This window comes from Tasmannia lanceolata, unplaced genomic scaffold, assembly GCF_043159265.1.
Source record: "Tasmannia lanceolata isolate RefF3 unplaced genomic scaffold, GAP_Taslan_0.1 ptg000006l, whole genome shotgun sequence".
NCBI lineage: Eukaryota > Viridiplantae > Streptophyta > Magnoliopsida > Canellales > Winteraceae > Tasmannia > Tasmannia lanceolata.
Genome location: NW_027518683.1, coordinates 10,213,439 through 10,238,311, shown reverse-complemented (window position 1 = coordinate 10,238,311; position 24,873 = coordinate 10,213,439). Strand labels below are relative to the sequence as shown.

Genomic DNA, 24,873 nt, shown 5'->3' with positions numbered 1-24,873 from the left:
CAAATCCCTTCTTTTCATTGTCATTCCTTTTCCTTACCATTGAAATTTTTTATTGGAAAACCTTTTCCATTAGAAAGTTTTGCTGGAATTTTTTCTATGGTCATATTTTTTCACCTCATGCATAACATGATTGGGGCCACTAACTCCACCCAAACAATGCATAGTCTAGGGCTCACCATTTTACAACTCATCTTTTATGAGATGAGACCCACCATTTTTACACCACATTTTTATGGGTGGGGCACTCCAATTTGCACTCATGTATAGCATGGGTGGGGCCTATCATTTTGCACATCATGCTTCCATGGGATGTGGCCCACCATTTTACACCCATGCAATAGCATGGGCCAGGAATGTTAGTATATTATAAGACTTCCTAAAATATTCCTACAGAAGCAATCGGAAGAAAAGCAATTGTTTTGGGGTGCTGCCCCCTGTGGCCCAACAAGCTGAGTGATCGGGTCAACTAGTCTTTTACTACGTATGTTAGTCCATCCTCAGAATACAAGACATCTGCACAAGATATATTTAATCTAACGTAATGTTGCAAGTTGAATTTGGATTGTTGCCTCTAATTTCTGTTTGTAGGCTTTTAATTTAATGTATCAGATAGGATGTGTACTCATCGTGGTTAACATTGGTGGTCCAAAATAAGCCACACTAGACGAGTGGTTTAGAATGGTTAAAGGCATGGTTCATCTTCTACTACAGAAGCACATTCTAAAATGGGAGCTGCTAGGAAGGTACACCCGTGTCAAGGATGTCCCCAACATCCCTTCTTATTGTGCCACACGTTCAAGTACGCATTAATAATCCCGTTTTATTATACAAATAGCCTTAAGTTTTTTTATCAATGCCAGAGGGTGGATTTGACGTAGCCGTATCAATATGTCACAATTGTACGATGATTGGAAGTGGCAATCACATAGCAACTTGTGTCCACCTACAGATGCTACGTGTTGTTACAAAGCTATGTGGGTACATTCACTAATAATATCAATAGCTTGTGGTTGTGTTTCTTCTGGGCTTAAAAGAGAACAGCCACATAATCATCAAAATTGAATTTGTGGAGAATATGAAGGAGAGTGGAAGGAGAGAAACATAAAGGTGGTTGTTAAGAACATCAGCGACCCATCCGTCCCATTTATGTTGATTAAGATGGGCTGGGGTAGCTCAAGTAAAATCCAATCTCAATGCTTAGGTCAATAGAATCTTAAGACTTGGCCTTGGTAGGTCAGGGAAGAATCATATATCACTGGTTTTTTCTTGAGGGACCATTTGGATACACGGATTTTAGAATCTTGGATTTCCTTAAAATTGTAGATGGGAGACGAGAGAAGAAAGAGACCAGCCGTCGTTTTCTGATTTCTTACCCTTCTTTTCGACAGCAAGAGGGCAGGAGATCGTCCCATGTTTCCAGGTTTTAGAAATCTTAAGATGGGGGAGAGATTTCTAAAACCTGGATTTCTTACTTGATATCCAACAGCTTGATCATGAACCATTTTACACTGTTTTCAAACTAAAACCAGGATTCTAATCTCTCTCTCTCTCTCTCACACACACACACAGGCAGGTAAACTGGAATTGAACCTGGGACCTCAAGGTTAAGATACAAAGCTCAAACAATTACAAAGCCTCAACCAATGAGTTAAGATACAAAGCTCAAACAATTACAAAGCCTCAACCAGTGGGCTACAGTCTCTCTCTCTCTCTCTCGATAAATTGAAAAGGAGTGATGCTATGGATACGATGGTGTGACCGAGCAGGGGAACCCATCAAATCTCTGCTCGCCACGTGATGTGTTTCATTCATTTTGAAAATCAGAAGGGTACTTCTAATAATCACCCTATTTTATCGGCAAAAGTAGATAGAACGATCAGGTTCTTCGGTTACTCTTTTCCATGCGTCATAATGTGGTAGGTTATAGAGCCGGTTCAATATCATTTTTCGTTGAAATATGCATGAGAACTGCTGATCTAATCTCACACATATGGACTTAAACGGGATGCATACCCTTCATTTAATAGGCCTTGTCACGGAGTTAGATGACCATAAAACAAAACTTATCAGATGATGCAACTGCTTTAACTTTTGATCAATATCGTAGTTTGCAAATAGCTTACGTGGAATTAATGAAGCCAACTGAGCCTGGGCCTACAAAGGAGTAGATGATGTCGGCCGAAGAATTCCTAAAGATGCCTCCAATACCTACCTTGCTTGGGTTGCCAAGAGCAATTTTATGACGTTTCTAGGAGGAGTTTCTGTCTCGTTGCCACTTTAGATTTGGGAACACCTCATCTGAATTATAGCCCAATTGACCAAGATTGTTGATATAGACCATAGAGATAGACCAGATACCAAGGATTAGAGCTAGCAGAGCTGCACCGCATTCCGTGACATTTTCAAAAGATCCTAACCAACCAACCACTTAGCTGAAACTGAAGGGAAGGCCTTGTGAACAATCACATGCTGAGTTCACGAGAAACACACTACATTAGAGCAATCTATAGCATCAATATAATATCTCTAACACTGTATGTAACTAATCCAAAGGATGATAGGTAGGTCCACTACAAAAATCATAAAAAGGAAACATCCCCAAATAAAAGTAAAAGAAATCCCGTGGCCAGAAGGAGATTGAGCATCAATGCAAAAGAGAAATAAGAAAACAAGAAATCATCCCTCTCTCTCTCTCTCTAAGTGTATTTCCTCTTCCATATAGAGAAGGCATTGTCTTCTCTGTCGTTCCTGAAAGGACAGCATTCGAATACGATAAGGCAGATGGTGCTGATGAAGATCAAAATGGCAGTATTCTTCCAGTCTGTCCTCTTGAGATTGAGATTGGCTAAGAAGCCCGCCTTGCACGTCTGGCAGTTGTAGCAAAGGGTGTTTTTATCATTGTCCCATGTGTTGCAATCTGCATCAGATAATGTGGTATTGGTCCCAGATTTTTGCCACACAGTTGCATTCACATAGGTGAAATCACAACTTGTAGGTGGCCTACAGCAACCAGACTGCCAAATGAGAAACCCAAAACATGAGATTGGAAATTTGAATAGGAAGCTCTTCTTAATTTTTTTCAAACTGCCAGAATAGGGAGGAAGTGATAATAACACAAAGGCAGAGAGATAATTAGAACAGGCATTCAATTTCGTAATGAAAAAAGATAGTCAAATGCAGATATCTATAAGATCTCAGCAATTGAGGAATAATCCCCAAAGCTCAATGTTTAATGAAAATCCAAACGCTGAGGATCCATAAAAGATCCAGAAAGTATAACAGTGGAGAATCAGAATTTCACAAGCTTTCTAAGAATTAAAGAAGAACCGTACAGGAAAAAATCTTCCAGAAAAAGAAGCGGTCTTGGATTCGCTAAGATACTGCCATGAAATTTATGACTAAATTCAAGAAATTTCAGAACTGAATTTTTTTTAATTAAAAAAAAACACTTGAAATATGCAGATATCTGAAGAATTGAAAACCTTCAGCAAGGGGAAGGAATTCATGCAATTTAATAAAAAAAAATACAGCAAAAACCAAACCCCCCAGTATCTAAAAGGGCGGCCCAGTGCACGAGGCTCCTGCCATTGCAGGGTCTGGGGAGGGCTAGATGTACGCAGCCTTACCCCGCTTTGCAAAGAGGCTGTAAACCCCGGTATCTAAAAAACTAGACTAAAACACACGAAACCCTATGGGCAAAAATAAAAAAAGAAATTCAGAGAATAACCAATAAAGGAAGAAGTAGATGTTAACTTACCACGTTCTCCAAAAGCTTAAGCTGTTAGAGAAAGGTGTTTTTAATCTTTTATACTTAACACTCCCCCCTCACGTGTGGGCCCTCTTTCTTGGGTCGGCCTACACGTGGCACATGTGGCCCCACTTTTGGGTTTGACCATTCCATGTGGAATTTTGCTATCTGGGAGGTTTGAACTCAGGACCTTTGCTCTGATACCATGTTAACTTACCACGTTCTCCAAAAGCTTAAGCTGTTAGAGAAAGGCGTTTTTAATCTTTTATACTTAACAGTAGAAACTTTACTAAATTCATAGAAAAACCAAGACAAGAAGTAGAAACTTGACTAAATTATGCAGCCTTAGGAAAAAGAACAAAAAGGCAAGTAAATTCTCATGCCTAAGAGAGAATTTATTTAATCAAACTATGCCTTGCCTCTCTTGGGAACAGCTCCTACTTTTATTGTACTCTTTCCTAGTAGGGAAAGACTCCATAGAATCCACCTGATAACTACAAACAGTGGATAACAACTGATTCCAACAAGACATCCCAACCCTAACAACTTCAAAGATAAAACCCTATCTAACCATGTGCCTACATACCCCACATGCTAGCAATGCAACCACAATTATCTTATTCTCTTGGCATGTTTATCATTTGAGTGTTCTATACAAACACTCCGTGTTCTTAATGCAATTCATCTAAGATTAGTGAAATTTTAAGAATTATCAGCTAGGAACATAACAGAGAACATGACCTTGGATAGGAGAGAATGGCAGAAAATGATCCATGTAGACGAACCCATCTAGTGTCAGGATTAGACTTAGTCAATTTGAGCCGGGTAGATTCTTTTACCTTCTTCATGAAAATTTTCTATAGGATTCATTAGCCGACCCCAACTAGTTTGGGACAAAAAGGTTTAGTTGAGTTGAGTTGAGAATACTATTTCAAAATTCAAGTAAATAAAAAATAGAGATTTCAAATCATCTTCATGTATATATTTCAAAATTTAAGTACATCAAAAAGTAGTAATTTCTAACCATCTTCATTTACGTGCCCTCCTTCACCTTGCCTTCTAAAGATGTCTCTGTGCTTGCTCCAATGAAGTACTTTGAAAAATTTGATGCAAGGAAGTTGATGATGGTGGGGTTGATGCGGTAACAGGAGTAGGTTGGGAGCCATGGGAGCGGTTTCTATCACTTCGAGTGTCATAGGAGCGGTTTCCTTCCTGAGGGTAACTTTGGATGCAATGTAAATGCCGGAATCAGTGTTTAAAAATACAGATGCGGATCAAAATGAGACCAACAAAAATCCTTGTCGACTCGACGCGGCCAAGTACTTGGTTGACGCGGTCATCACTTGGGAGAGTCAAACGAATTTTTATTGACTCTGTCGAGCAAAACATGGTGGTAAAACTCAAAACACGGCCAAGGGAAAAGGGAGTCGACTTGGAGGAGTCAACGATGACGCGAGGGAGTTTTAAAAGTATGGATGGAATAGGTAGAGTTCAGGAAGGAAATAGGAATTGAAAATCCGTGGGACTTACCTGTGGTACCCACTGTTTGTTTACGGGTAAAAGGGGGATGAGGAGAAGTAAAAAACGATAAAAAGTAAAAAGTAAAACATATTCTTAAATGAAATTCTAGTGTCCTCGTCCCCTTTTTTACAATTGGCTACAATAGCGCCTCATCTTCTTCCTTGTTTGGGCAGAGAGGCTAGGCGGAAGGGGATAGACTGGGCAACAGGGCTGAGTGGAAGGGGTTGGACTGGGCGGTGGAAGGTTTGATGGAAGGGGCTTGACTGGGTGATGGAAGGGACTCGGCTGGGCTGTGGAAGGGGCTGGACTCGGCGGTGGAAGGGAATGATTGTACGGTAGAGAGAGAGAGAGTGTCACTAACCTGTCGTTTACTGCAAAATTCCTTAGTTTTTTAAGAAAAGTTTGGGGATGCAACGGGGATGCCACATCACCCTACACACCCCCGACAATCCTCAAGCAAAATCCAACATGGTGCACAAAAATCCATAGAATATCCGCAAGCATGCCCAGTTTTGTGGCATCCAAACAGACCCCAAGGGGCGTCAAATCGCGGTTCTAGCATGGGAGTGGCACCCACTAATGCTTCTAAGTGTGCATTCATGATGAAAGTGGAGAAAACATTGCCATAGGAACCCCATCTTCTCCATTGACCGGGAACAATGTGCCTCTTGCCCTGTTCTCCAGCCCGAGTGATAAACTAATTTGTAGTCATAGCCCATCAGCTTGGTTAGCGTTTTTTTTTTGGGCTAAAGTAGTGATTCTTTGATCAAGAAGGCATTGGAGGCTGAGGTGGTCAGTTTTGATCTTAAAATGTCATCCACATAGACATGGTCGCCATTTGGTCACCACATACATCATCCCCAACATTTCTATTTCGTATGTGGAGGGTCCCAAGTTCTCTGTTGAAGCATTGCTAATGAAAACAATGGGTCATCCATCTTGCATTAATACTCCACTGATTCCTATGTCAGATGTGCCACACTCCACCACAAACTCCTTTGAGAAATTGGGAAATGTCAAGATGGGTGTTGTTGCCATAGCATTTTTTCATAGCATGGCTGCCAATGGTTAGATGCTTTTGCAGTAATCCCACTCAAACCATTTGTAGCAACAAGTGAAACCCAAAAGGCCAACACAGGGCCTTCAAGGTTTAGGGTCGTGGCCCACGTAGCATGCTCTCCACCTTGGCTAGATCAATCCCACAAGCTGATATGATGTGCCCAAGGTATTCTAGCTCTTGTTGTCCAAAATTGCACTTACTCTTAACATATAGACGGTGACTCAGTGCGTGCTTGATATCTCAAAAATAAGCTTCAAGGGCTACAAATGCTTATACCAACTCCTACCGTATACAAAAATATCGTCAAAAGATATAACAATAAATTTTCATATGTAACGGTGAAATACCTAATTCATCAAGCATTGGTTGATGGGGCATGGGCATTTGTCAACTCCAAGGGCATGACAAGGAACTCAGAATGACCCTTGTGAGTTCTGAAAGCTATTTTGTGAATTTCTGAAGGGTGCATCCAAATTTGGAGATAGCACTCAGGTCCAGTTTAGAGATGACCTGTGCACCATGGAACTCATCGAGCAACTTGTCCACGATCGGATGCACGTAGTTAGCATCTCACAAACAATTCATTCGATTTCATTCTTTTGGATGTGGGGATGATGATAGCACCTGATATTAGTTGGTTGGCTCCCTGGTTTAAAATATTAAATAATATCCAGTGATCATGTGCTCTTCGAGGGGTTATCCATTTTTTTTCAGCAAAGACATGAGAGAACGCCAACAATAGTTCGGTAAGATCAGGTACGATATCTTCCTCCCTTGGCTCAGCTCGTAGAGTGAACAATTGTGTCATTGTCCCGCGAAGTAGTTTCTTCCGTAATACATTATACATTTTTCAATATGGGTAAACACAAAGAAAAACTCGCAACAATACTCATCCCTTCGGGCCATCTCCATTGTTCCACAAAATATCAATCTTGGTATACTGGATTTGCATTGTCCACTTAAACGTTGAAGCACCTCCCTTGGAGAAACAGAATGATTCCGCCTGGTCGTTATTTGCACGGGTAACCTTGGTAACTAGTTGCTCATATTCGAGATTCATGGTTGTTATCAACAGTCGTAGCTTCGGCATTGCTTATGGCTGTTTGTCAGAGCTTTTTTGAAAGTGCTTGCTAGCCTCCTCAATGTGTCCTGCCTCCCGAGCTCTAATTCTTTCCGCCATGGGCACCCTTCCCATAAGACATTGGCTCTAATACAAGATGATTCATCCCAAGGAAGAAGAACACAAATGCAAGTAGATTCTTACATATGGGAAAACCTCACTTCATTTAATCAAAATATTTCATGCCTCTCCTGAGTCCTGACAATATCTCCAATTTTATTGGAATCTTTCCTACTAGCTAATGACTCTTCTTAGAATCCCATCTGATAGATACTAACATTGGATAATAACTGATTCCAGTAAGATATCCCAATATTTTCAAAAGAAAATAGCTTTTGAAAATGGGATTTTTCAAAGTGTGTTGTAGAAAGCTTGTGGGAAGACTAACGGTTGAGTCCTAAGTATTAGAAGAGTGTAAAGGGTTTATAAGGATACCTCCAGTCACGACAAAATGTTTTAAAACTGATGTCTTTTCTGACTTGCAAAATCCGACGGTGTTCGGGTCTGTTTATTTGTGCATAATGTCAACATACATCAGTATATTGATTGGGCTTCAATGTATCTTGGAGCCAAATTCGCAAAACCAAGTGCACATCAATGCATCAGTTGGTGGAAGCAAACCTTGTCTTAAGGAAAGCAACTGAAGTAACACGCCTTGAAGCAATGTTCTTTCTTCTCGTCATCAAATCTAGCATCCTCCATTTATTTTCGCCAACAAGCCCAACCCTAACATCTTCCCATGTGAGTCTGTCTCTTTAATTCAGCTATACGTCGCACTAGCAAATCGTTTGGGTTGTTTTGTCCTTTAGCTTGAAGCGGACAGTCTGTCGACCCTGAGAGTCGTTTGCGTTTTGCATGCATTGACCAATCGCAGGTCGTTCATGTTATGCACGTGTCGACGTTCACATTTTGCAAGTGTCGACATCCCTACATTTGCGTCGCGTTTGCACCTAAAAAGTCATTCCCGTCTGTGTAAAGGAAAAGGATCCCAAGGAAGAAGTGTCGTAACCCTCTTCTTCTCAATCGCTTTGTTAAGGTATAAAAAGATAAATAATGCCTTTCTCCAACAGCTTAAACTTTTGGAGAAGTTGGTAAGTTAACATGGTATCAAAGCCAAAGGTCTCGAGTTCAAACCTCCTGGATAGCAAAAATCCACATGCGATGATCGGCCCAAAGTGGGACCACATGTGCCACGTGTTTGCCAAGCGGGCCACACGTGCGGGGGAGTGTTAAAGTATAAAAAGATAAATAACGCCTTTCTCCAACAGCTTAAGCTTTTGGAGAAGTTGGTAAGTTAACACGCCTGAAATCCAATCTAAGGACATAAACGTTTTGGTCATCGAAAACCTCAAATTGAGTTTCCAATTTCTTGCCTCGAGAGGGGCTGGCACGCCTGCGCAATAATCACACACTCCACTCCATGCACACAGTTCCATCAACCAACTGAGCCGGAGCAGCTTTTAGACCGAACAATCAGGAACCAAGAGAAAATTCAAAGCCCTTAGAATTTGATAAACGGCATAATAATTAAAAATATAAACATGAAACCCACATCCCAAAAGTCAGGACCAAGAAATATCAAACAAAATCTAGAAAAGCAAGAACATCCCACTAATCAAATCATCAAGGCAAAAAGAAAATAAAAGATTAAAAAGAAAATTTTTAAAATCCCAACAACATTCCCTGTTACAAATTACAGGACCAAAAAAAAAAAAGAGAGAGAAAGGAAGAAGAAGCAAGAAGATAGGTTTACCAAAGATGATGTTCACCTGAATGGGAGATAGGTTTTCCACATAAAATTGAGCCTCCGTCAGATTTAAATCTTCAAGATTCTGGCAGAATTTGCTGAATTTGTTATTCTTCAGACAACTACTGATACTCCTCCAGTTCTTGTCACTACCCACCCTATTCTGCAACCAATTCGAATAATCTCCCAAACGGTATTCTTTAAAGCCTCTTCCTGAGACTACAACAACTACCTCTCCTGCCCCCTCATTGGTAATAACAAAGGCGAAGATGGTGAAGAAGAAGAGCAACCCAAAGAGGAGAAACACAAGAAGGGTACAAACCCTGATGAGCCAAGATAGACGGAAGGAAGTCTCAAAGAGGCCCGCGAAATAAGCCACTATGAGAAAACAGCAGAGGCGCTGAAGGGTCTGTCGAGAATTTCATCGCAGTCGGCAATCGGCCAAATCCTCAAAAGAGTGCCTGCCAAAGTGCGGATGAACCAGGGGGCTGTGAAGAGTTTGAGATTTTTACCCGGGCTAAAGATCTTCATTAGACCAGAGAGAGAGAGAGAGAGAGAGAGAGAGAGAGGGAATAGAATAGAAAAGGAGGGAGGAGGGATTCTGATTTCTGAATAGAGAGAGCAGGAAAGAGAGGAGTAAGAACGGACAGAAGAGCGCCAAATGAGTGTTTTTCGGTTTCAAAAGGGGTTTTTTCAGAAATGAGTACCCCACTATGAAATATTTGTAAATAGGGAATCCTACTTTTCTCTTTTGCAATATTTGCAAATAGGGTACCCACTATGCAATATTTGCAAATTGCGCCATGCTACCGAAACAGTGGCCCCACATGGGTTCCACTTTATGGGTGGGTTGGGAGAAGAAGTGGGTCCCACCTATCAAAACATCAAAATGATGGTTGATGGATCCCAACATGCTATAACAAGTTAACAACCCCCCACCACACACACACCGAAAAAAAGAGAAGCAAATTCTTGACTCCACGCTTGTTGGTACTAATGTCCTCTCAATTACCTTTAATCATAATTTTAGGCAATGTTTGGCTGCCATGAAAATTTATTCCATGGAATTTAAGTTTATAAAGTAGGGAGAGATGGCTAGGGAGGGCGGAAGGAGGAGAGACTAGAGAGGCCATGAATGAGGAGAGGGTGAGAAAAGACTGAAAACAAGGAAAATAAAATTTTAATCAAAATACAATTTATTTTTTCCTTTCTTTTTAGCCCTTTTCAACCCTCTCCTCATCTCGAGTCTCTTCATATCCCACACTCTCTAGTCCTCTCTCACCACTTGATATGAACTAATATTCCATGAAAAGAAAATTCATGGTTGCCAAACATTACCTTAATGGTTACACCGCCTTCCTTATTTGGGATCATGATAAGAAATATTGAATTAGGCCCTTGCTTAGCAGAGCTGATAAAAAAATAATTCATGGCAATGCCTTAATGGTTACACCACTTTCTTTATTTGGGATCATTATAAGAAATATTGAATTTGGCCCTTGCTTAGCTGAGCTCAACATGGAATTCTTCAAAAAGCATTAAAAGTTACTATTGCCTCCTAACATTCAAATTTAGACTTTCTCATCTGTTACTATTGAGGACTCTTCAACTCTGCATACTCTAATTATTTCCTATAGAATAACATATTTTTCACTACCACCAATTTCTACAGCAATGTCAATTCCACTACTTGATCTTTAATTTCAAGCACTTGAAGCTTCCTAAAGAGTTTATGATACCTGTTATCCTTGTGCTTCGAAGAGATCAAATTCTCAATTAAATTTGCAAATTTCAACGTTTTCAAGAAAGTATAATCAAATGTAAAGGGAAGCGGCCCTCTAGAAATGCAATATGACAGCAAATTTAGAAAGATTAGGCTCTCTATCTTGTCCGCTGGAAATAAGCCTCCTTAGTCCTAATACAAGAAATTGATCCAATAAAAAAGATCATGGGGTTTTATAGGATGTTGGAGCAAGTAAACGACTCGCAACCCATCAACAAGCCCATGAGTTTCTTTCACCCCAATTGCCTCTAGATTTCCAAAACAAAATACTCTTCTTCCATCTACTAAGTAGTGACCAATTCCACCCCAATTGCCTCTAGATTTCCAAAACAAAATACTCTTCTTCCATCTACTAAGTAGTGACCAATTCCACCCCAATTGCCTTCATAAAAATTTTTTGATAACAATGTTAATTAGAATAAAGGATCACAAGTGCACTTTGGGAGATAAGATTGCCCCACATGCAGTGAGACATTAGATGCTCCTGATTTGGCAAAGGAGTAGATGATATCGTCCAAAGAATTCCTAAAGATGCCTCCAGTACCTACCTAGTTTGTGGTGCCAAGAGAGCAACTTTATGACATTTCTAATAGGGGCTTCTATCTATCTTGCTACCTGGATTTGGGAACACCTCATTTAAATTCTAACCCAAACGACAAAGATTTTTTTTTTTTTTTTTAATTTGATAAAATATATTTATACTATGAGAATTAGATTGGGGACTAGAGGTCCCAACTTGTATTTACATAGTATAATTGGTCAAATGACGAAGATTGTTGATAGAGACAATAGAGATAGACCAGACATCAAGGATCTTTTTGGGAAGATCCTCAACAAACCAACTAGTCGACTGAAAAAGAAGGAAATGCCCTCTCTCTGAGTTAATAAATTCAAATTTAAAAATGTATTAGAGCAATCTATAGCATCAATATAATATCTCTAACACTGTATGTGATGGGGTGTAAAAATCCCAGCCTCTCACAGGCCACCACCTGTCCTGGAGTAGGTGAGCTCCAGCCTCTCACAGGCCACCACCTGTCCAGGAGTAGGTGAGCACCAGCCTCTCACAGGCCGCCACCTGTTCCAGAGTAGGTGAGCTGCAGCCTCTCACAGGCCGCCACCTGTTCCAGAGTAGGTGAGCTGCAGCCTCTCACAGGCCGCCACCTGTCCTGGACACCTCACCAGATTTTCCCTATAAATAGGGGATCAAAGCTCAGACCAATGGGTAATGAAAAATCCCTTCTCTCCCTAAAAACTCTTAGACATCTCCCCTTCACTCCTGCTCATACTGACTTGAGTGTCGAAGGGCCTGTCCGGAGTAAAACCCGGTCTGGTCTTCTGACCTCGCTTGCCTTGTGCAGGACTCGTTCTCGACCACCTCTCTCCTCGTTCACTCCGGTCCCTCAGGACTCAGCTCCCCTAGTCATCCAGCTCAGCTCTCACGCCACTGATGTACCTGTTACCGATTTTAGGTCTAACAGTATGCAACTAATCCAAAGGATGATAGGTCCACCATACAAAAAACCATGAAAAGTAAAAATACCCAAATAACAAAGTAAAAGAAAACCCGTGGCCAGAAGGAGATAGAGCATCAATGCAAAAGGAAAATAACATGCCAAAAAATCATCCCTTCCCCCCTCTCTAAGCATCTGTGGAAGGCATTGTCTTCTCTGTGTTCCTGAAAGCAGAGCATACCATGGAGCAGTACATGACAAGGAACCCGATGATGAAGAAGTAGAAAATGGCATCCATCTTCCAGTATCTCTTGAGCTTGGCTAAGACGCCCGCCTTGCACGACTGGCAGTTGTAGCAAAGGGTGTTTTTATCATTGTCCCATGTGTTGCAATCTGCATCAGAGAATGTCGTATTGGCCGCAGGTTTTTGCCACACAGTTGCATTCACATAAGTGAAACCACAACTTGTAGGTGGCTTACAGCAACCAGACTGCCAAAAGAGAGAGACCCAAAAAATGAGATTGGAAATTTGAATAGGAAGCTCTTCTTATTTTTATTTTTTTTAATGAAACTGCCAGAATAGGAAGTGATAATAACACAAAAGCAGAGTGATAATTAGAACAGGCTTTTTCAATTTCTTAATGAGAAAGAGAGTGAAATGCAGATATCTAATAGATCTCAGCAATTGAGGAATGATCCTCAAAAAACTCAATGCTTAATGAAAACCCAAATGCTGAGGATCCGTAAGTGTAGCAGTGGAGAATCACAATTTCACAAGCTTTCTTAGAATTAAAGAAGAACCGTACAACAAAAATCTTCCAGAAAATTGTTTGGTATTGGACTCGCTAAGATACTTTGTGAAACAGCCAATTACTCCAAAAGCATAAAAGTAACAAAAATTCATGTGTACTGCCAAACCCACGTGATTAAATAATACCAACTCTAACAGCTTAAACTTTTGGAGTAATTGGTTGTTTCACATAATATCAAATCTATTGCCTCGCGGCTGGTCTTGAGTTCAAAACCCAGCAAACTCCTTGATATCAAAAAAGGAGGGGCCACATGTGAGGGGAAGGTATTTAAGTATAAATGAATAAATAACACCTACTCTAACAGCTTAACCTTTTGGAGCAACTGGTTGTTTCACATGCTTCAATGAAATTTATGACCACATTGGAGAAAATCAAGGGATTACCATCTCTCAAAGACAGCCCGAGAAACAAAAAAACTACACAATCACTGAAGGTCAGAATTATTAGTAATGAAATTTGAAAAAAGCATCATTATTAGAACCAAGAAAAACAAAAGAATCTTAACATCAAGAGATGGTAGCCAATATCAGCGCTCCAATGTTTTTATATTCAAGCTCAAGTTTCTTGTCTTTTAGGATTTAAAGGGCTGTCAAAAGGTTATTACAGTTCCTAAAAAGCTCTCACAAGTCCTTTAAATACTAAAAGACAAGAAACTTGAGTGCCAACATCAAAGCAATGGAGAGCTGATATCATTTCCAAAAAAAAAAAACCGCTTGAAATATGCAAATATCTGGAGAATTGAAAACCTTCAGCAAGGAGAAGGAATTCATGCAAATAATTAAAAAAATCCAGCAAAAACCAAACCCCGGTATCTAAAAAGCAAAAGACAAAAACACACGAAACCCCATGGGCAGAAATAAACAAGAAATTGAGAGAAAACCCAAGACAAGAAGGACATGCGCATAGTCTATCAAGGTTTGGAGTTGGTGGTGAGAGATAGCCTTAATAATGTGATGGTAGAAGGAGTTTCATTGAATGTCATCCGTTGGTTCAATGAATCTCAGAAACGTCTAAGGTTTTATGAGATGTTTGATTGGGTGAGATCTTGTGTGTTTGTGTTTCAGCATGTTTGGCGCTCTGCTAATCAGGTGGCGGATAGTCTATAGCAAGAGATAACGTCTTCAAGGAATCCTTAGCACTTTATAACTCGCTCCGCCTTGAGTTCTTCTCTAATTTTAAGTTTCTGCTAGTTATTTATATCTTCTCTTCTTTTTCAGTGTATCGACCATCTTCTTGGTCTCCTTAGTTTTAATAAAATTGGCTACCATTTTTATTTAAAAGACAAGAAGAAGTAGAAACTTTACTAAATGCAGAGAATAACCAAGACAAATAGTAGTAGAAACTTTACAAAATGATGCAGCCAAAGGAAAAATAACAGAAAGGCAAGTAAAATCTCATGCCTAAGAGAGAATTTATTTAATCAAAATATGCCTCGCCTCTCTTGGGAATAGCTCCTACTTTATTGGACTATTTCCCAGTAGTGAAAGACTCCATAGAATCTACCTGATAACTAACAAAACTGGATAACAACTGATTCCAACAAGACACCCCAACCCTAACAACTTAACAACTTCAAAGATAAAACCCTATATAACCATGTCATAAAACCCTATATAACCATGTGCCTACGTCTACATGCAAGCAAGGCAACCACATACCCCACATATGGTAGGCATCACCCCTAACCCTTCAACCATGTGCCCATAAAAAAAAGGTCGGAAATGTGGAAACGTTCAACCAACGGCATAATTTAAAAAATAAACAGGAAACCCACATCCCAAAAGTCCCAAAAGTCAGGGCAAAGAAATAGCATACAAAAATTTAGAACATCCCATTAATCTAATCATCAAGCCATAAAGAAAATGAAACATTAAAAAGTACAATAAAACATCCCAACAAGATTCCCTGTTTCAGAGAAACATTACTGGACCAAAAAAAAAAAAAAAAACTGAGAAAGGAAGAATAACAATAAGATTTCCTTAAGGCAGAATTTAGGCCCTGTTTTGATTGAAAGAAGAAAAAAATTATTTCCACAGTTCAGAGAGAAATGGGTGAAAAAAGGTGAAAAGTTTAGAAATATTTTACCTTTCCAAAAATTTCTAGAAAATTAGTGCAGAGGAAAGGAGAAAAGAAAAAACCAAAGATGAATTTTACCTGAATGGGAGATAGTTTTTTCTCATAAAATTGGGCCTGCGTGAGGTTTGAATGTTGGAGAGTGTGGCAGACCTTGTTATACTTCAAACAACTACTGATCCTCCTACAGTTCTTAGTATCACTCACCCTCTTTTGAAGCCAATTCGAATAATCCCTCAAACGGCACTCTTTATAGCCTCGTCCTGAGACAACCTGTCCGGCCCCCTTGTTGGTAATAACAAGCGCGAAGATGCAGAAGCAGAAGACCAACACAAGGAGAAGAAAGATGACGAGGGAAGAAACACAGAAGATGCAAGGTTCACGAAAGTAAACCCCATAAACGGTGGCAATCCACATCATCAAGATAAAGAAGAGGACGAATACTGGACTATCGAAAATTTGGTCGCAGCTGTTTCTTGGGCTCGTAGTACTCAACCAAATCAGCACTGCCACAATCGTAATGAAGACAAGGAATGCGATGAATTTGAGAATGCCAATGACAATGTTACTCAGCCGAGACATCTTCACTCAACCACAGAGAGAGAGAGAGAGAGAGAGAGAGAGAGAGAGAGGACAGAGAGAACAGAGTAGAAAAGAAGGGAGTCCGAGACGAAACACAAAGAAAGAGTATAGCAACAGACTTACAGACAACTTAAATGAATTTAGTAATGCGGTTGAAAACGCTAATTGAAATTAGCAATAGATTAAAAAAATGCTAATTGAAATTAGCAACTAAAACAGAAATAATAGCAGCCATCTTCCTCTTTCCAAAAACGCGTATCCACAATTGCATACACACTTGTTCAAAACGATTTGATTTCGTCATTTTGGTAAGCCCGTATATTCCAGTACTTATGACCCACGCAGAGGATAATCCAAACCCTCCATTTGATGGGCCACCACGTAAACAGGTTGTGCCCAAAAAATCATCTCCATAAGGCTAGAATCATCGTATGAAAATGATTTTCTGGGCTCAAATGGACGGTTTGAATCATCCTATGGTGTGGGGTGTTAAATTTTAAAGTGTATTTTTTTGGGTAGCTTTATTTTATTTTTATTTTGAGTGTTGTAGTGAGGGCAAATATGTACTTTTGTGTCTATGGGCATGTTGGTCTTTTTGCCTAGCTTGCACATGTGTGAGCCACACATGTTTGCTCCATCTTTTCCCACTACCTACCTATTTCAAATTCAAACCTTTACTTGGAACTCCAAACCCACTACTTCCCTAAGCATTTAAGACACAACTTTCCCATACCCACTACCACTTACCTAAGCTATCTTCTCTTTACTTTTCTTGACCAAGCCTAACTCTCATTACTTCACTTTAGAGATTCTCCACTACCTAGCTCCATTGAAGCTCTCTTGTGTGCAAGCTTGGTTTTGAAGCTTTCTTCTTTTTTGTTCTTATTCTTGTCTTGTATTGTGTTCTTCCATCATATATATTGGATTACATCTTGTGGTGATTGTTCTTATTCTCTTTTGGTTATTGTTCTTGGGCTAGTGTAAACTTTGGTTTCACCATTTGAGAAGAGAATTGTCCGGTGTTGTGAAATCCGTCTTTCTCTGGCTGTGTTGTAGACTTGTAGTTCATTTTGAAAAAATATATATTGGACTATACGCCCTAACACGCGGATGAACCAGAGGACTGTGGTGAAGTTGAGATTTTTACCCGGGCAAAAGATCTTCATTAGACCAGACAGAGAGAGACAGAAGGGGAAAAAACTGAGTAGAAAAAGAGGGATTCTGAATAGAGCAGGAAATAGAAGAGTGAGAACGGAGAGAAGAGCAAAGCCGAGAAGTTACACGGACTTAGCAGTGCGGCAGATGAGTTTTTCGGTTTCAAAAGCGGTTTTTTAAAAAATGAGTACCTCACTATGCAATATTTGCAAATGGGGTACCTATGCTGTACTTTGCTATTTTGCAATATTTGCAAATAGGGTACCCGACTGTGCAATATTTGCAAATTGGAGGGGCTTGGAATTTATTAAATCACTAATAGGTGTTGCCTTCGGCAACCCTCTAGATGATCACTTGCGCCACTGTTTTAGGGTACAGAAGAGAATTCTAGGGCTGGGTTTTTTCAAGTTGACGCGTTGTAGAAAAAAACAAATCTTTTTTTTGAAAAAAAAACAAATCTTCACACCAAAAATCTCTAAATTTATGTAATCAAGCTATAAATTTAAGAAGGAAACTATATTTCCACATCACAAACATGATCACCTATTCACCTCAATGAAAACAATTATATCATTATATTGAAAAATAATTTGGTATGTTATTCAAGAGATAATTAAAAATGTCATAGTACACCTACATAAGTCAGGTCGGGTTTCGAGTTTTTTTTTCTTAAATCCGACCCCACCAAGATTGAGCCGGGTTTTTAAACTAAAACACGACCCTACCCAAGACTCATGATTTCTAAACCCGACCCATGCTATTTTCAGGTCAGGTCGATGCGGGTCTGGTAAAACCCGACCCAAGTTGCACTCCTAACTATGGCCATGTTATCTCCTCTTTCATCATGGATGTACGCTTACAAGCATGATTTTCCCTTAGGGGTGCCGCTCCCGCTCAGAACCGGAATTTGACCCTCCTTAGGAAGGAAACAAGCTATTTTGGATCTACAAAGAAATCTGGGACCGACGACTAATAAAGCTGAATAATCATGTTGTTCTCAAGTTCTAATCCAATCGTCCAACTCGGTGTGGGAGGATTTGCAACATACTGCTTGAATATTTCCACATTTCCGACCTTGAGGCCATGGTTGTTTTGAAGGGTGAGGGGTGATGCGTACAATCAGTGTTTAAAAACTCCTTGACACGACAAGGAACTCGCTGAGTCGGCAAGGATTTTTCTTGGTCGCGTTCCGCTTTTTGCCCTGTAGAGTCAATAAAAACTCCTCCGACTCTCCCAAGTTATGACCGAGTTGACCGTGCCAACTGCATTCTTGACCACGTCCGCACCGAGCTGACAAGGATTTTTCTTATCTGCGTTCTGTGTCATATCTGCATTTTTAAACACTGCGTACCATATGTGGGGTATGTGGCTGCATTGCTTGCATGTAGACATACGCACATGGTTAGATAGGATTTTATCTAATCACTTGCGCCACTTTTTTAGAGGTACAGAATGAAAAAATATGGGAGTCCTTAAAATTAGTTCATATCACTTCTTCCCTCCCTAGTCCCTACATTTGCCATCTTCTACCCCTCATTTCTTACTTTACTGATAATTTTAGTATGTTTTTCAAATCCAAGCTTTCCTCTCAAGAAGTACGCACTCGTGCCCCTTAAAACGTGAACAATGGGCCCTTATAACGTGAACAGTGGGCAACTTTAATGCTTTTTGAAGTCAAATCATGTTACGAGGGGGGTTGAAAATACCATCGCCCTTGACAAAATAATCGGTTTAAACTTTAGGCAATGTTTGGCTGCCATGAAAACTTATTCCATGGAATTTAAGTTTATAAAGTGGGGAGAAAGGGCTGGGGCGGGGGGGATACTAGAGAGGCAATGAATGAGGAGAGGGTTAGAAAAGAATGAAAACAAGGATACGCATGCGCCCCCCTTTTAACGTGATTTGACGTCAAAAAGCGTTAAAGTTGCACACTGTTCACATCAAGGGAAGCGCATGCGTAATGCCGGGGTGAAAATATCATCTCCCTAAGAAAAAAAACTAATCAAAAATACAATTTATTTTTTCCTTATTTTGTAGCCCCTTTTAACCCTCTCCTCATCTCAAGTCTCTTCATATCCCACCCGCGCTAGTCCTCTCTCACCACTTGATATGAACTGGTTACACCATCTTCCTTATCTGGGATCCTTATAAGAAGGGATTTGCTAGAAACCACGGCAGAAAGAATTTCGTGGATGGGCCGTTGCATGTGAGAGCAGCCACCTCACATGAATTTAATGACTAAGACAAAATCTGAGCCAGTGTGGCTGCTCTCACATGCAACAGCCCATCTGTGAACTGCCTTCTGGGATGGTCGCTAGCAAATCCTAAAGAGGGGTTTAGGAACTGCCTTCCAGTACGTACCTACCTTGCTTGGGTTGCCAAGAGAGCAATTTTATGACGTTTCTAAGAGGGGTTTCTATCTTGCTACCACTTTAGATTAGAGAACACCTCAACTAAATTCTAGCCCAAATGACCAAGATTGTTGATATAAACCACAGAGATGGACCAGATGTCAATGATCTTTTTCAAAAGATCCTTGACAACCAACCAGTCGATTGAAAGAGAAGTGAAGGCCCACTCTCTCTGAGTGGATAAATTCACATTAAAAATTATATTATAGCAATAGATAACATCAATATAATATCTCGAACACTGTATGTAACTAATCCAAAGGATGAAAGGCCCACTATACAAAAAACCATGAAAAGTAAACTACCCAAATAACAAAGTAGAAGAAACCCCGTTGCCAGAAGGAAATTGAACATCAGTTCAAAAGAGAAATAACATGGCAAGAAATCATCCCCCCCTCCTCTCTCTAATCATCCATCTAGGGAAGGCACTGTCTTCTCTGTGTTCCTGAAAACACATCATTCGATGATGCAGAATATGATATGGAGGCAGATGATGATGATGAAGTAGCCAATGGCATCCCTCTTATAGTCTTGCCTCTTGAAATTGGCCAAAATGCCTGCCTTGCACGACTGGCAGTTGTAGCAAAGGGTGTTTTTATCGTTGCCCCATGTGTTGCAATCTGCATCAGAGAATGTCGTATTGGCTCCAGGTTTTTGCCACACATTTGCATTCACATAGGTGAAACCACAACTTGTAGGTGGCTTACAGCAACCAGACTGTGCCAAAAGAGAGACCCAAAAAATGAGATTGGAAATTTGAATAGGAAGCTCTTCTTAATTTTTTTTATGAAACTGCCAGAATAGGAAGTGATTATAACACAAAAGCAGAGTGATAACTAGAACAGGCTTTTTCAATTTCGTAATGAGAAAGAGAGTCAAATGCAGATATCTAATAGATCTCAGCAATTGAGGAATGGCCCTCAAAACTCAATGCTTAATGAAAACCCAAATGCTGAGGATCCCTAAAAGATACAGGAAGTATAGCAGTGGAGAATCAGAATTTCACAAGCTTTCTTAGAATTAAAGAAAAACCATACAGAAAAAATCTTCGAGTAAAGGAAGTGGACTTGAACTCGCTAAGATGCTTAGTGAAACAACCAATTACTCGAAAAGCTTAAAAGTATAAATGATTAAATAACACCAACTCTAACAGCTTGAGTTTTCGGAGTAATTGGTGGTTTCACATGGTATCTGAGCTATTGCCTTGCGGCAGGTCTTGGGTTCAAAACCCAGCAACTCCTTGATATTAAAAATCCACGTGTGCGGCCAAACCGAAAAAAGAGGGGCCACATGTGAGGGGAGGTTTTGAAGTATAAATGATTAAACAACACCTACAGTAACAACTTAAGCTTTTGAAGTAATTGGTTGTTTCACATGTTTCCATGAAATTTATGGCCAATTGGAGAAAATCACTGGATTACCATCTCTCGAAGAAAGCCCGAGAAAAAAAAATTACACAATCACTGAAGTTCAGAATAATTAGTAATGAAATGTGAAAAATGCATCAGCGTCATAACTAAGAAAAACAAAAGAATCCTAATTTCAAGAATTTTCAGAACTCAATTTAAAAAAAAAAAAAACACTTGAAGTATGCTTATACTGTTGTGGGGACCACCCCCATAAAGTTGGCCCCACCTCACTCACGTCTCAAAAAAAAAAAAAAAAACTCGTGAGAGAGGGTTTCAACTAGTGAAAACAAAAAAAAGAAAAAAAAACGAAGAAAGAGAGAGGGACAAATAGAAATAAGAGAACATGTTTTTTCTCTTAGCCATCTAGGGTTTACTTTGGGTAAATTTTAAAGGGGTTTTTTGAAAGCCCTAATCTCCATTGAAGCTTGAAATCTTTGCTTGGGCAAGAAAGAAGAGGGAAAAAGAAGCCAAAACATAGGGTTTTGGAGTGGTTCTTGGAGAAGAAGAAGATCTCTCATGCTGGGAAAACATTATCTTGCAAGGGGTTTTTGAGGTAACCCATATTTCCTCCAAGATTTTATTGTTTATCTTTTATTCTTGGTGTATGCCTCAAGTTTTTGGAAAAACTTAAGAAGAAAGACTTTGTATTTCTCTTTTCATAGTGGATTTCTTTCGGAATTTGTCCCGTGGTTTTTCCCTTCACATCGGAGGGTTTTCCAAGTTAAAATCGTGTGTTCTTGATTTGTATGGTGGATTGCTATTTCTGCACTTTGTGTTTTCTTGTTCGTGGCTATTTTCTTGATTCGCAGATAAAAGGAAAAATTTATCCGTCACGGTGTATCCGTGTTTTCCCCAACAGTTACCTGGAGAATTGAATACCTTCAGCAAGGGGAAGGAATTCGTGCAATATGATAATAAAAAATCCAACAAAAACTAAACCCTAGTATCTAAAAACTATAGAAAAAAACACACAAAACCCCCATAGGCAGAAATAAACAAGAAATTCAGAGAATAACCAAGACAAGAAGAAGTAGAAACTTTACTAAATTCAGAGAATAACCCAGACAAGTAGTTATAGAAACTTTACTAAATGATGCAGCCCTAGGAAAACAACCAGAAAGGCAAGTAAATTCTCATGCCTAAGAGAGAATTTATTTAATCAAAATATGTCTTACCTCTCCTGGGAACAGGTCCTACTTTATTGAACTCTTTCCTAGTAGGGAAAGAATCCATAAAATCTACCTGATATGTGATAACAACTGATTCCATCAAGACATCCCAAAACCTTAACAACTTAAACAACTTCAAAGATAAAATCCTATCTAACCATGTGCCTATGTCTACATGCAAGCCATGCAGCCACATACCCCACATATCGTACGCATCACACCTAGGTGATAAATTATCCTGTAGTCAAGCTTGGTTATCTTGGAGACAACATGGCCATAGTAACCCCATCTTCTCCGCTGAATAGGAACAATGAGCCTGTTGCCCTGTTATTCAGCGTTCTAAAATCCGCGTAGCCTCTTAGGTTTTCACAAAAACCCAATACCCAAAGTTTCTAATTTTGCCTATTTGCCTTCCCACCCAAGAAACCCATGGTCAAATTAGAAATAGGAAACCGGTGGTGGGGGGAAATAAGGCAACCTTCTCAACAGATGGCTTAATTTAAAAAAAAAAATAAACACGAAAAACCCACACCCCAAAATTCAGTGCAAAGAAATATCATACAAAATCTAGAAAAGCAAGAACATCCCACTAATCTAATCATCAAGCCATAGAGAAAATAAAACAGTAAAAAAGAGTAAAAATTCCCAACAAGATTACCTGTTTCAGATTACAGGACCAAAAAAAAAGAGAAAGGAAGAATAAGCAAGAAGATTTCCCCTAAGCCAGAATTTAATTCCCTGTTTTGATTGCAGGAAAAACATTTGTTCTTGGGAAACTTTTTCTTTCCACAATAGAGAGAGAGAGAGAGAGAGAGAGAGACGAGTGAAAAAAAGGGTGAAAAGTATAGAAGTATTTTCCCTTTCCAAAATTTTCTACAAAATTACTGCAGAGGAAAGGAGAAAAGAAAAAAAAAATCAAACATCAAATTTACCTGAATGGGAGATAGGTTTTTCTCATAAAATTGGGCCTGCGTGAGGTTTGAATCTTGGAGACTGTGGCATACCTTGTTATCCTTCAAACAACTACTGATCATCTTCCAGTTGTTAGTATTACTCACTCTGTTTTGGAGCAAATTGGAATAATCCCCCAAACGATACTCTTTATAGCCTCGTCCTGACACAACCTCTCCGGCCCCATTGTTGGTAATAACAAACGCAAAGAGGGAGAACCACAAGAACAACACAAAGAGGTGATACGTGATGATGAAAGAAACGAAGAAGAGGGAAGGTACATCACAGCAACACCCAATAAGGGAGGTCATAGACATCACCCAGATAAAGACGCAGAGGAGCGTGATTGGTCTTTCGAGAATTTTCTCGCAGTGAGTACTTGGCCTCATAATCTCCCAAATCCCCCCTGCCATAATCGCAATGCAGAGAAGGATTGCAATGAATTTGAGAATGTTACTCAGCCCAGACATCTTCACTGAACCACACAGGAGAAAAACAGAGAGTCTGAGACGAAACACAAAGAAAGAGTATAGCAACAGACAACTTAAAATGGATTTTTTTCAGTTTGAAAAGTCGTTTTTGCAACAAAAAAAAAATCCCACTCTGCAGTATTGGCAAAAATATGATGGGATCACGCTCAGAGTAAAAACTTCTTTTCTTATTTCATTGAAACTATATTTAAGGTAATTCTCCAATTACAATAGATAAAAAAGAAATGCTGATTAAAATTAGCAGCTAAAACAGAAATAATTGCAGCTATCTCCCTCTTTCCAAAAACGCGCATCCACAATTGCATACACTCTCTTCAAAACGATCGTTTCCCGGATTTATTGCTATTAACTTCCTTACCCCAATCGTATCCCCCCACACTTTGGATCGCTAGAATCCGGCATGGGAATCGGTATTTGATACCAATCTAATCTAGGCGATTCACATGTTTGGTGGTTGAACTTGAATTTGCCAACTGGAATGGGAAAACAAATTTTGACTCCCGGCGGAATAAAGGGGGGAATTTTAGGCGCTTTTTTATACCCGCCTAAGGGGGTGGGGGTGGTATTCTGATTCCCGGAAAGGAGCCAAAAAAATATGCCCAAATCTTGACTCAATTTTAGATCTAACAATCCTCACAGGTTCTTCTCTCCACATATCGTCCACCAAATCATAAGAAATAGGTATGCAGCTCTCTCTCTCTCTCTCTCTCTCTCTCTCTCTCTCTCTCTCTCTCCCTGTTTTTTGGGCGATTCCCATAGATGGGTCTCTCTCTTTGTCTCTCTGTGTTGCTGAAACCAGCGCACTCTCTGATTCTTTGTTGAAACCCATCTCTCTCTCTAGCAGTATAAACCGTTTACTTTTAAAGCATTTGGAGCTAACGGTTGCACCTCCCCCACCATATAACCTAACGGTATCTGTTGGGGGAGTATCACTGCCCTTTGTTTTTCTTCTTTTTTAAATTTCTATGTCTCACTATCCATCACCCACTCCCAACTTTCTTCTCCTTTTTCTCTGCCTGTCTTGTACTCTTTTTCACGGCATTTTCTTGATTTTTTTTGGGAAATGAAATCAGCACAACCATGTTTTTATTTATAGTACTAAAAGACTAGATGCAATGTGAAAATATAGCATGGTTGTGCCTATATAATTTTCCCTGTTTTTTTGTAGAATATAATCATCTCAATTATGTGTGTTTTTTTTTTTTTTTTGCTTATATCGTTTCCCACCCTTTTCATAGTATTTCTGATGCATGCCAAATTTTATTTGATTTATTTAAAATTGTGGTTGTTTCAAGGAATCGAGGAATCATGGCTGATGTTATTTTTCTGATTTTTCTCCTTGTTCCTTATCTTTTGAGTTATGCTATTATCCATGTAACTGTAAAAC

General features: G+C 39.6%; 2 protein-coding genes and 1 pseudogene across 3 annotated transcripts; all 3 read right to left on the bottom strand.

The window, feature by feature from the left end:
• Positions 1–2,474: 2,474 nt before the first annotated feature.
• LOC143878716 (tetraspanin-8 pseudogene) lies at positions 2,475–9,617 on the bottom strand (annotated as a pseudogene). The gene is made up of 2 exons (XR_013251086.1): positions 9,219–9,617; positions 2,475–3,014 (listed from the first exon to the last, which is right to left on the bottom strand). The product of XR_013251086.1 is annotated as a tetraspanin-8 pseudogene (transcript).
• Positions 9,618–12,488: 2,871 nt separating this feature from the next.
• LOC143878341 (tetraspanin-8-like) lies at positions 12,489–15,928 on the bottom strand. The gene is made up of 2 exons (XM_077380639.1): positions 15,400–15,928; positions 12,489–12,923 (listed from the first exon to the last, which is right to left on the bottom strand). Exons 1-2 carry the CDS (start codon positions 15,898–15,900, stop codon positions 12,621–12,623), a joined length of 804 nt encoding a protein of 267 aa, XP_077236754.1. The 5' UTR covers positions 15,901–15,928; the 3' UTR covers positions 12,489–12,620.
• A 3,694-nt stretch (positions 15,929–19,622) lies between these two features.
• On the bottom strand, positions 19,623–24,568 carry LOC143878340 (tetraspanin-8-like). The gene is made up of 2 exons (XM_077380638.1): positions 22,977–24,568; positions 19,623–20,183 (listed from the first exon to the last, which is right to left on the bottom strand). Exons 1-2 carry the CDS (start codon positions 23,463–23,465, stop codon positions 19,923–19,925), a joined length of 750 nt encoding a protein of 249 aa, XP_077236753.1. The 5' UTR covers positions 23,466–24,568; the 3' UTR covers positions 19,623–19,922.
• Between the last annotated feature and the right edge of the window lie 305 nt (positions 24,569–24,873).